The sequence below is a fragment of the Oncorhynchus mykiss genome, chromosome 18 (assembly GCF_013265735.2).
Source record: "Oncorhynchus mykiss isolate Arlee chromosome 18, USDA_OmykA_1.1, whole genome shotgun sequence".
NCBI classification, from domain to species: Eukaryota; Metazoa; Chordata; class Actinopteri; order Salmoniformes; family Salmonidae; genus Oncorhynchus; species Oncorhynchus mykiss.
The window spans coordinates 15,638,603-15,651,823 of record NC_048582.1 but is presented as its reverse complement, the minus strand read 5'-3'; the positions used below and the strand labels follow the sequence as shown (position 1 = coordinate 15,651,823).

General features: G+C 44.3%; 1 protein-coding gene across 4 annotated transcripts in view; it reads right to left on the bottom strand.

The window, feature by feature from the left end:
* The window catches only part of LOC110495637 (fibroblast growth factor 14), a 52,743-nt gene that overhangs the window by 23,106 nt on the left and 16,416 nt on the right, over positions 1 to 13,221 (bottom strand). The window contains exon 1 of one of the 4 annotated variants that reach the window (XM_036951982.1): positions 5,743 to 5,765. The exons of 2 other annotated variants lie outside the window; for them this stretch is intronic. Coding sequence is in view for 1 of the 2 variants with exons in the window: in XM_036951980.1 (XP_036807875.1) it covers positions 2,966 to 3,155 (190 nt within the window). In the remaining variant the exon portion in view is untranslated. Of the gene's footprint in view, positions 1 to 2,965; positions 4,746 to 5,742; positions 5,766 to 13,221 lie in introns of those variants that run through there. One more of the 4 variants, XM_036951980.1, reaches the window with a different exon arrangement.

The window sequence follows — 13,221 nt, the reverse complement described above, 5'->3', positions numbered from 1 at the left end:
ATAGATAAGGAGGAGGAGAGTCTATGTTTGCCCTTCAGAAAACCTTATGTGTGTGTCGCCAGGATTCAGACCCAGTCACGCAGTCAGAGTGGCGATAGGAGAGGAGAAAAGAGAGGCGAGAGGAGAGGAGAAAAGAGAGGTGAGAGGAGAGGAGAAAAGAGAGGCGAGAGGAGAGGAGAAAAGAGAGGTGAGAGGAGAGGAGAAAAGAGAGGTGAGAGGAGAGGAGAAAAGAGAGGCAAGAGGAGAAAAGAGAGGCGAGAGGAGAGGAGAAAAGAGAGGTGAGAGGAGAGGAGAAAAGAGAGGCGAGAGGAGAGGAGAAACGAGAGGTGAGAGGAGAGGAGAAAAGAGAGGTGAGAGGAGAGGAGAAAAGAGAGGTGAGAGGAGAGGAGAAAAGAGAGGCAAGAGGAGAGGAGAAAAGAGAGGCGCGATGAGAGGAGAAAAGAGAGGTGAGAGGAGAGGAGAAAAGAGAGGCGAGAGGAGAGGAGAAAAGAGAGGCGCGAGGAGAGGAGAAAAGAGAGGCGAGAGGAGAGGAGAGGAGAAAAGAGAGGCGAGAGCCTGAGGATATATGGCCAGGCTTCAACCAGAAGCTACCACAGCTGGAGGGAGGGAGGGAGGGAGGGAGGGAGGGAGGGAGGGAGGGAGGGAGGGAGGGAGGGAGGGAGGGAGGGAGGGAGGGAGGGATAGTGGAAGGAGAGACGAGGAGGAGAGAATGGAGATGAGTAGTGGAGGAAACAAGTTGTAAGGGAGGAAGGAGGAGAGAGGGAAAGAGAGAGAAGAAGGGAGAGGGGACTGTCTAAACATCACCATCACAATCTGAGTGATAAGAGTAAGGGATTATACCTCCCCTCCAACACACACACACAGCCCTGTAAACTCTCTCAGATATCAGATAGGGATACCACAGAAGTTTTCATCTTTACATTCTGAGAATTCTTATATCCCAACACGTCAGCTGAGAGTGTATCAGAATGACTCCAGCCTCCTAGAACTCCTCTTGTTCATTTAGATGGTTGAGAATGTTCAGAAAGCAGATGGGCGAGACTAGAGATTTGGAAAAGAGATTAAGATAGAGAGATGTACTGTATCATAAACAGAGGAGACCCTGGAGAGAAAATGGTAGATGAAGGACGGAGAGAGGGGGAAGAGAGGGGGAGAGGGAGGGGGGCAGTAGTTCCTTCTGGAATCAAACCAGACATGACCTTTTCTCTGTCTTACTGAAAAATGAATCGGGAACAAAAGAGATGTTCAACAGATCAAAGCACAATTCCTTCTATCCCACCTTCCATCCTTCTCTACTCTTTTCTTCTTCCTTCACTCCCTCTCCTCCCCTTTTCATCCTTCTCTTCCTCCGTCCATCTCCTCTTTCTTTCTTTCTCTGCCCTCCCCTCTTTCATTATTCTCCTTTTCTCCCACTCTTCCACTCTCTTCTTCCTTCAATCCCTCTCATCCTTTCCCCTTTCCTCCTCCACCCCACCTCTCCTTACTCTCCTCCTCCTCCTCTCTCTCTCTCTCCCTTCACACCTCTCCTCCTCCTCCTCTCTATCTCCCTTCGCACCTCTCCTCCTCCTCTCTCTCTCCCTTCACACCTCTCCTCCTCTTCCTCTCTCTCTCCCTTCACACCTCTCCTCCTCCTCTCTCTCTCCCTTCACACCTCTCCTCCTCTTCCTCTCTTCTCTCCCTTCACACCTCTCCTCCTCCTCCTCTCTCTCTCCCTTCACACCTCTCCTCCTCCTCTCTTCTCTCCCTTCACACCTCTCCTCCTCCTCCTCTCTCTCTCCCTTCACACCTCTCCTCCTCCTCTCTCTCTCCCTTCACACCTCTCCTCCTCTTCCTCTCTCTCTCCCTTCACACCTCTCCTCCTCCTCTCTCTCTCCCTTCACACCTCTCCTCCTCCTCTCTCTCTCCCTTCACACCTCTCCTCCTCCTCTCGTTCCTCTTACCCCCTGCTCACTCCGAGGTTAAGAAACCCTGAATTCATATTTCATTTTTGACAGGATGCTTGAGGCAACTCCCCTCAACTACACACACACACAAACACACAGACACACAGACACACACACACACACACACACACACAGCATGTGTCTCAGACTGTACTGTGTTCTACATGCATGCACCCCATCTATAAGGCCACAGGTTGCACTGAATGTCATTGGCTTTGACAAAATGGCTGTCACTTGACTGAGGTTGCTGCGCTCACAGTCAGTCACCCCCCCTCTCTCTCCTGAGACCAGTCATGCCAGTTACCCCCCCTCTCTCTCCTGAGACCAGTCATGCCAGTTACCCCCCTTCTCTCTCCTGAGACCAGTCATGCCAGTTACCCCCTGCCATACAGAGCTTGTTATGATGTCATTTTCGTATATTGGTGGTGTCAGCTATACTGTATGTATGAATCAAGATATGTCAAATTCAATAGACTACGTTTCAAAAGCTGTCTGTTCTTTGACTCAACCTGATTCAAGTTCTGTGAAAAATACCTATAAAATAGCCAACTGTTTGGTGAGATATTTATTACGGCAACATGATTCACCTATCCACCCATCAAACGTATTTGCATCTGTATGTAACACCTAACTGTAACATCGATTTTGTCCGACTCAAACCCTTCACTCAGAAAGGCAATCAGCAGTAAACCAATCAATGAAAGATTAGGCTAGAAATCGTTATTTTCCCACTTTAGTCTCAACTCCTAGGCTAATTAAAATGCGTGATTTGAAGCCTTGTCGAGAGGACGAGAGAGTCAATGTTATCACAATAACTATATTTGTAAGGAATGAAAGAGCAATGTGGTCAAACTTACCGGCCACACTGCTTAGGCTACTTTCGTTAACTACCTGTTTTTATTAATGCATGTAGAGGTAAACTATTGAACCGTTGGAGCTAACGTAAGGCTGCTCTCTCCCTCGCGCATAATGACAACCGTAACGTGTCCATGCGTCTCCCGCGCTTTCCGCTCAGCCCACACCTTGTCTCCGTAGCCTTCTCTTCTTCAAGCCGAAGATTCTCACTTTGGAGAAGATGTCGACCAAATTCCCGTTACAAAGTCCTTTATTCTTGTTGGGGCTTCGCCTCCGTCGGTGTGGCGTCGGCCGGTGGACTTGTTGTTCCCGTGCCTGTCTCTTCTGTCGTATCAAACCGCTGGCAATAGCTGCCATGTCTCAACCGAAACAACCCGGGGGGAAAGGAAACACAGAGCCCGTTCCCCGTTTTCCTTTGGGCACGGAGCGCAGACGGAACAACAAGCGATTATGTTCGGTCTGCAGCTACAGCCCCATAGTTGTGTCTATAAAATGTATCTTCTTTATCCGTCAGAAAAACATTTCGACACTACGCAATCAAGTCCAAATACCACATTTCGGTGAGGATACAGAACATTGCGTTGTCATTTTATCATGGCCATTCAACAACTAATAATCTGTCACCGTTGTTGTCAAATGATTTCGAATTTGACTGCGTGAATCCTTGTAGAGAAGAAGGTTTTCCAAATTGACAACATTTCCGATATCCGTACTTGGTCATATTTTATCATTAAATATCTGTGACGTTTGATGTCACATAGTCCAAAAACACGAAAATAATTGTCGAAAGGTTTCGTTCTTCTCCTCGTCCAAAAATGTTTAGACTACCTCCCGTCTTCTACCGGTGATCGACAAAAAAAACAAGCCTATCGAAAATGTGAACATGCGAATTTGAAGCCACGCGCTAAAGGAGTCTGTCAGACATACTCTCAAAAACATACGGAGCGATTTTAACGTAATTATCTCGTGAAGGACGCAAGCCCCAGACGCTGCCCGGGTGGGGCTTGCTCCTTGGGAGAGAGGTGTGTGATGCTTGCCTCGCGCGCACAGATTCACCAAGTCCGTATGCAAATCCGCCAATCTCTTCTCCAAAAATAGAAAAAATAGAAACGAATAACGGAGGAGCACACAATGACAAAATCGGGATGATTGGAATCAAATAACTAAATACTAATAATGATCATCTTGTCTTAAAAAAAGGCCCGGAGGAACTTCTTTGCATCAGGTAAAATGGTGACGCAATTTTATTTCACGCTTCAGAAACTTCATCCAGCACGTCGGGACTGTTTTTCCTCCGTGAGAAGGGAAAGGGGACAGGACACGACTCCTTTTGGCTCATGAATTGCTTTCAGATATGAATAAAGGGTGAAAAAAGGTAGGCTACATCAAACGCTCTCCTTCAACTCATCAATCAAAGGAAACGGGAACAGCCAGACCATTCAGATGAAAACAAGAGTCTGTGCGTCAGACCAAAGCCCCCTCGTTCTCGATAAACCGTTCGGAAATAAATACCATACAAATGACCACAAGCGAGTGAACGCCCTCCGCATAAACGTAACCATTAGCACTAGACACCGACTGAAACTTGAGTATACTGTGTACTGTCTTACTCCAACTCCAACTGTTGCTAATACATTGTATACACCATCCGGACACTGATTGATATATCGTGTTGTATATTTCACAAGAAGCAGACACCGAGCCGGAGATAGACATGTAACTGTATAGCCAACGTTGAGAATGTTTACACCTCATCTGATGTTAATCTTGATCAGATGAAAGATAGAGACCCAGCACATTGTCAAGTGGAGAATGTCCCCAAAACGTTTAATTAGCAATTTAATGTTCTTTAGTATAGGCCTAGAAATATCACGTGCACGTGTAAAGAGATCCCAGTAAAGAGATCCCAGATCGCCACTCCTGTATTCCTGCATTGAGTCATGTCCAAAAACACGGGACAGTATGGAGAAATGTTTTCACCCTTATATCACCCAACACAATCATTGAGACACAATCCATAAAAGACGGCATTAAAACTTCAATCAAAATGGCAAAATAGTCCGTGTTATGGTATCTATAATTCAATTAAACGAATCGATGGGGTGTAAAATTGAGGGAAAGTTTATCCTTTTGGTCAGTTGAATTCATTAATAACATGGGAGCGCAGATCTTCTGACCGGAGCAAGCCACGTCTGATTTCAGCACCATGGGCAGCGACCGCGGCCTACAGTTCCACCAATCGCATGCTGTCTGCGGCTGCGCTGTGCGTAAACATGACCCTTGAGTTGAGGAGTAGCCTATAAATAATCCACGTGAAAATATCTCAAGACTAACTGGCATTTTCCTCATAATGTTAACCAAACTGCAAGCTAGCCTATTTTTAACCAGGTCATAAACAATTTAAACGTAGAAAGCAGTGAGTCATCGTCTTCCCGGGTAGAAGAGTGTCCTTCACCTGCTGCCTGGAAAAGGGACAAGTCTGGAAAGGTCCCCATTGAAGCAGAGATGCGTGATCTCAATGGGGCTTCATCCCGGATTAATTCAAGTTTTAATTGACTAAATATTTTCAACCTAAACGTGAGAATACCTCCTTCATTGGAGGTTATCCACTGTGGTAGGTTGTTTCAATGTGCTTCCCGAGGATTGTTGTTACATTTCAGTAAAGGAATTGAAACTCTACAGAGCCATCTACAGTTGGTCTCTCTCTCCCAGTAATTAAATCATCTGGTCAAAACCATTAATTCAAGACAAACAGTTTGGCACATTTTCAATCGCGTTTAGCTTAGTGAGGCACTTTCTTGAATCTGTATCGGCTTTGGAGGCAGAATTAAAGTTTTAAAAATGCATGAACCAGCGTCGATTCACAGGAGAGATACGGTAGCCAGCCGGAGGGCTCTGAACTGTACACCCGCCCCGTTTTCAGTTTAATAAATTAAAGGCCTACCGAGCTCAGGTCAGTGGCTGCCTCTGCGGGTAGATCCGGTGGGTTTCCTGCACGTTGTTTTCCCGAACACAGACTCACAGAAGAATGAGAATTCGATGTGATTCTCCGTGACAGTTACAAGCCATTGACATTAATATTACAACGAAACATAATTTACTTTTCCAAAATTCAGAAGGCATATACTTTTCAATTCTGATGACGTTCAATAAGGCTAAATACCTGCAGGAGAGCTCCAGCTTCATTCAGCCTACAGCAAAGGATTGGGTTGCCGAAAAATAAAGTAAAGCTGGAATTTGACCGCTTGGGGGCGCCAGAGTGTTCAGAAAAAGAAGGCGCTGTGCATCTAATCATCCTCTGCTGCAACACAGTAAGGTGCAGGTTGCATGAAATCTATATCATTGAATAATCTCCAGTTACTCTGTAGGCCTATAGAGTTATGGTACCACAGCCTACTTACCAACAGGTCTTTTCACACTACAGTACTTACTGGCCATATGGTCAGACCTGGTGTATGGCATCCCATAACGTGGTGTAATATGAATGAATACCAACCCGCACACTGCCTGTCCCAAATGCTCTATCGCCACATGTTCATAACGCTACACATGTGGTTGACCAGAGAACTTCAAGCAGAAAGAGGGCTACATCTATTTAAATCTACTTACTGATTTTAGTACACACACACACACACACACACACACACACACACACACACACACACACACACACACACACACACACACACACACACACACACACACACACACACACACACACACACACACATTGCACACACATTGCACAGTGGGGAATGGAAATAAAACATCTTGTTGTCTTTGTGCTGATGTTTTTATCCAGGTCAACTGCTGTTGAGGATCATTAATAAATCAAAGCTTCCTGACTACATTTACATAAAAATCCTTTCTCCTCATTTCAATATTTAAAAAAAACCTTCAAAAGGAAACGTTCACCCACTTCACCCCGTTCTTCCCAAAACCCCCTTCCCTGTCTATGTAGTGAATAAGTGTGGAACGAACGGTTTAAAAACACTCTAACATACTCTCTCTCTTCCTCTCTCTCTCTCTTTCTCTCCTCTCATGTCTCTCTCTCTCTCTCTCTCTCTCTCTCTCTCTCTCTTTCTCTCCTCTCATGTCTCTCTCTCTCTCTCTCTCTCTCTCTCTCTCTCTCTCTCTCTCTCTCTCTCTCTCTCTCTCTATCTATCTATGCCAAAGGGCCTCATTACTACATATGCAGATGAGTGTGTGAAAAAGAATGAGAGAGAGGGAGAAAGAGAAAGAGAGGGAGATGATGTAGAGAAGCTGCTGTGTTATATCCCTAGGGGAGTTGGTTATCTTCCACATTTAAATCAATACATTAGCTGATCATCCTGTCTGTAGGACTGTTTATGTGTGTATGCTATATATTTCTTTGTCCTGCATCCTTTCCTTTGATATCCTTCCGAATGAGGTTATCGGAAAAAAGGGCAGAGAAGGATAAAGAGAAAGGGATATTTTGTTTTCTGCAGAGGAGAGGAGAGCTCCCTCCATAGGTAACACAGGAGCACAGCACTCTTACCCCCCTCTGCTCTCCATCCTCCTCTCTTTATTCTGTCTCTGTACAGAACGATAGTCTAAGCTGATATATGATTGCACGAATGGAAACTTAATCATAGTGAATGAATAACACCCTAGGAGTTATTAATACTGTAGGTGTGTTCATCAGAGAATGACAATTAGACCGTTATACAAAACTAGTATACAACAGAAAAGGCCATTATATATTTGATAGTGGAACAAGACATTTAGTGAAAATGAAAAGCACAATCAACCCCTCTGCTAATGAAGGGATCCCCTTGGGTGTGAGTCATGGGTGGGCGGGGCAGAGAGGGAGGAAGAGAGGCAGATAGAGGGAGAGAAAGAGAGAGAGGGGTTTGCAAATGATTCAAGACTCAGAAAGAGAAGGAAGAGAGGGATGGAGAGAAGGAAGACAGTGCATGGAAGGAGGGAGAGAAGGAGAGCGAGATAAAAAGAAGAGAGAGAGGGACGGATAGAGAGAGAGATGGAGAAGTAAACACGTCACAGCTTCAACAGGTTTCCCTGTGGGGGCGTGGAGGGATAACCATCTCTCTCTTTTGCATACTGATGTGCTGAGTCACAGCGCATGCATGCACGCACGCACGCAGCACACACACACACACACACACACACACACACACACACACACACACACACACACACACACACACACACACACACACACACACATACACACACACACACACATCTCGGTTGATGAAGCTGGGACAGTCCTCCTGCAGTGCCACCCCTCTGTTGCCTAGGTAACGTCTGGTGAATAACTATGAGGAACCTCTGGGCAGTAGACAATGGGAATATTGGAATGTTCTATATGGGAGGAGTCAGGGGTAATGGTCAGGCTACAGACAAAAGTGTCAATATTAGCCCACAACAAGTGATCTATGGGTGATTACGGGATGCCAAACTGACCTTAGATTAGTATTCCAGCTGAATACACAGAGAAACATAGGATGCAAAGGGAAAGAACACTACCATGGACCCAACAATAACCAGACACAACCAGACAAAAATAAAAATGGCATCATTTTTTATTCAACATTTATTTTGTGGAGTGGATGCTTCATTTTCACCAACCTCACATCTCTTGTAACCTTGCAATGACACAGAATATCTAACTAACAAGATGTTGAAAACGCCAAACAGATTAACAGAGACACTTCTGATGACTGAATATGCACCAAGTAACCCCAAAAAGCTTTTCTTTCTACACCAGTGTAAAAGCAGTGAAGAGGTTGAAAAAGGTTTTGAATAGCATAAACACAGGACATGTTAAATAATAGAGACTTGAATGCTACTCTAACTCCACAGGCATTCAGGTTACTTTACAGCATCCCTCCTCCCAACTCCTTGTGTTAACTAGCTTGCTCTCACACACAAACACACACACATACGCATGCACACGCACACTCAGACAAGGCTATGTCTGTATCTGTACCACGAGGCTATGTCTGTATCTGTACCACGAGGCTATGTCTGTATCTGTACAACAAGGCTATGTCTGTATCTGTACCACAAGGCTATGTCTCTATCTGTACGACAAGGCTATGTCTGTACATGTACCACAAGGCTATGTCTGTATCTGTACCACAAGGCTACGTCTGTACCTGTACCACAAGGCTATGTGTGTACCTGTACCACAAGGTTATGTCTGTACCTGTACCACAAGGCTATGTCTGTACCTGTACCACAAGGCTATGTCTGTACCTGTGACACCACCAAGTGGTCACATATCTCTAGTGCCCGCCAACCTCAGGTCACTTAGTGACCTGAGGCCAAACCACACGACCAACAGCATTGGACACTTTATGGAACACAAAGCACTGTCACATCCTGGAATATCCAAGGCCTGAGGTCATCTGCCTTTGGCCTAAAGAGCAGGAAACTGGATTTCATCAAAGAAATCGGAAATACAGACATTGTCATCCTGCAAGAAACCTGGTATAGAGGAGACGGACCCAGAGCTTGTAGTCCCATCCACCAAACTACTAACTATCCCCCCACTAGAATCACCATACTTTAATGAAGACAGATTTTCCATCCTGGAGGGGGAAATCAATCATTTCCAGGCCCAGGGACATGTACTAGTCTGTGGCGACCTTAAATGCCATAACCTTTCGTGGCCTCCAACTGCTCTTAAACGCTAGTAAAACTAAATGCATGCTCTTCAACCGATTGCTGCCCGCACCCACCTGCCCGACTAGCATCACTACTCTGGACAGTTCTGACTTAGAATATGTGGACAACTACAAATACCTAGGTGTCTGGCTAGACTGTAAACTCTCCTTCCAGACTCATATTAATCCAAAATTAAATCTAGAATCGGCTTCCTATTTCGCAACAAAGCCTCCTTCACTCACGCTGCCAAACATACCCTCGTAAAACTGACTGTTCTACCGATCCTCGACTTCGGCGATGTCATTTACAAAATAGCCTCCAACACTCTACTCAGCAAACTGGATGCTATCTATCACAGTGCCATCCGTTTTGTCACCAAAGCTCCATATACCACCCACCACTGCGACCTGTATGCTCTCGTCGGCTGGCCCTCGCTACATATTAGTCGCCAGACCCACTGGCTCCAGGTCATCTATAAGTATTTTCTAGGTAAAGCCCCGCCTTATCTCAGCTCACTGGTCACCATAACAACACCCACCCGTAGCACGCACTCCAGCAGGTATATCTCACTGGTCAGCCCCAAAGCCAACACCCACTTTGGCCGCCTTTCCTTCCAGTTCTCTGCTGCCAATGACTGGAATGAATTGCAAAAAATCGCTGAAGTTGGAGACTTATATCTCCCTCACCAACTTTAAGCATCAGCTATCTGAGCAGCTTACCGATCATTGCACCTATACACAGCCCATCTGTAAATAGCCCACCCAACAACCTACCTCACCCCCATATTGTTTTTATTTACTTTTTTGCTCTTTTGCACACCAGTATTTCTACTTGCACATCATCATCTGCACATCTATCACTTCTGTGTTAATTTGCTAAATTGTAATTACTTCGCTACTATGGCCTATTTATTGACTTACCTCCTTACTCCATTTGCACACACTGTATATAGATTTTTCTCTTGTGTTATTGACTGTATGTTTGTTTATCCCATGTGTAACTCTGTGTTGTTGTATGTGTTGCACTGCTTTGCTTTATCTTGGCCAGGTCGCAGTTGTAAATGACAACTTGTTCTCAACTGGCTTACCTGGTTAAATAAAGGTTAAATATATAAATATTACAACCTGACCCCCTCAGCACACAGGGAGACAAACACCTGCCTGGAGGTGACAGCATTCCCATATGCCCCCCTAGGCACAACTATGACAACATAACCAACAAAAACGGGTTACAACTCCTGCAGCTCTGTCGCACGCTGGGTATGTACATAGTCAATGGTAGGCTTCGAGGAGACTCCTATGGTAGGTACACCTATAGCTCATCTCTTGGCAGTAGTACTGTAGACTACTTTATCACTGACCTCAATCCAGACTCTCTCAGAGCGTTTACAGTCAGCCCACTGACACCCTTATCAGACCACAGCAAAATCACAGTCCACTTGAACAGAGCAATACTCAATCATGATGCATCAAAGCCAAAGGAACTGAGTAATATTAAGAAATGCTATAGATAGAAGGAATGTAGTGTGGAAACGTAATAGTGAAGGTATAAATTTGGCTGTAGAAAATGTTAACAGTATATTTGATCTCTCAGCTTCCCTATCTATTCTAAACATTTCAAACAGAAAACCGAAGAAAATGAACAACAATGACAAATGGTTTGATGAAGAATGCAAAAACCTAAGAAAGACATTGAGAAACCTGTCCAACCAAAAACATAGAGACCCAGAAAACCTGAGTCCACGCCTTCACTATGGTGAATCACTAAAACAATACAGAAATACACTACGGAAAAAGAAGGAAAGGCTTGTCAGAAATCAGCTCAATGTAATTGAAGAATCCATAGAATCAAACAACTTCTGGGAAAATTGGAAAACACTAAACAAACAACAACACAAATAATTATCTATCCAAAATGGAGATGTATGGGTAAACCACTTCTAAAATCATTTTGGCTCTATAACAAAGAACCAACAGCAAAAACATATACATGATCAAATACAAATCTTTGAATAAACTATTACAGACTACCAGAGCCCACTGGATTGATTCTCCAATTACCTGGAATGAACTACAGGACAAAATAAAAACCCTCCAACCCAAAAAGGCCTGTGGTGTTGATGGTATCCTCAATGAAATTATCAAATATACAGACAACAAATTCCAACTGGCTATACTAAAACTCTTTAACATCATCCTTAGCCCTGGCATCTTCCCCAATATTTGGAACCAAGGACTGATAACCCCAATCCACAAAAGTGGAGACAAATTTGACCCCAATAACTACCGTGGGATATGCGTCAACAGAAACCTTGGGAAAATCCTCTGCATTATCATTAACAGCATTTCCTCAGTGAAAACAATGTACTGAGCAAATGTCAAATTGGCTTTTTACCAAATTATCTTACGACAGACCACGTATTCACCCTGCACACCCTAATTGACAAACAAACCAAAACATAGGCAAAGTCTTCTCATGCTTTGTTGATTTAAAAAAAGGCTTCGACTCAATTTGGCATGAGGGTCTGCTATACACATTGATGAAAAGCGGTGTTGGGGGATAAACATACAACATTATAAAATCCATGTATACAAACAACAAGTGTGTGGTTAAAATAGGCAAAAACACACACATTTCTTCCCACAGGGCCGTAGGGTGAGACAGGGATGCAGCTTAAGCCCCACCCATATATATCAACGAATTGGTGAGGGCACTAGAAAAGTCTATAGCACCCGGCCTCACCCTACTAGAATCTGAAGTCAAATGTCTACTGTTTGCTGATGATCTGGTGCTTCTGTCCCCAACCAAGGAGGGCCTACAGCAGCACCTAGATCTTCTGCACAGATTCTGCCAGACCTGGGCCCTGACAATAAATCTCAGTAAGACCAAAATAATGGTGTTCCAAAAAAGGTCCAGTCGCCAGGACCACAAATACAAATTCCATTTAGACACCATTGCCCTAGAGCACACAAAAGAAACATACATACCTCTGCCTAAACATCAGTGCCACAGGTAACTTCCACAAAGCTGTGAACGATAAATTCTACAACCACATATGTAAAAGGAAGTGATTCCCAAACCTTCCATAACAAAGCCATCACCTACAGAGAGATGAACCTGGAGAAGAGTCCCCTAAGCAAGCTGGTCCTGGGGCTCTGTTCACAATCACAAACAGAGCCCCAGGGCAGCAACACAATTAGACCCAACCAAATCATGAGAAAACAAAAATATAATTACTTGACATATTGGAAAGAATTAACAAAACAACAGAGCACACTAGAATGCTATTTGGCCCTAAACAGAGAGTACACAGTAGCAGAATACCTGACCACCGTGACTGACCCAAACTTAAGGAAAGCTTTGACTATGTACAGACCCAGTGAGCATAGCCTTGCTATTGAGAAAGGCTGCCGTAGGCAGACCTGGCTCTAAAGAGAAGTCAGGCTATGTGCACACTGCCCACACAATGAGGAAGAAACTGAGCTGCACTTCCTAACCTCCTGCCCAATGTATGACCATATTAGAGATACATATTTCCCTCAGATTACACAGATCCACAAAGAATTTGAAAACAATTCCGATTTTGATAAACTCCCATATCTACTGGGTGAAATACCACAGTATGCCATCACAGCAGCAAGATTTGTGACCTGTTACAACAAGAAAAGGTCAACCAGTGAAGAACAAACACCACTGTAAATGCAAACCATATTTATGATAATTTATTTTCTATTTTGTACTTTAACCATTTGCATATCGTTACAACACT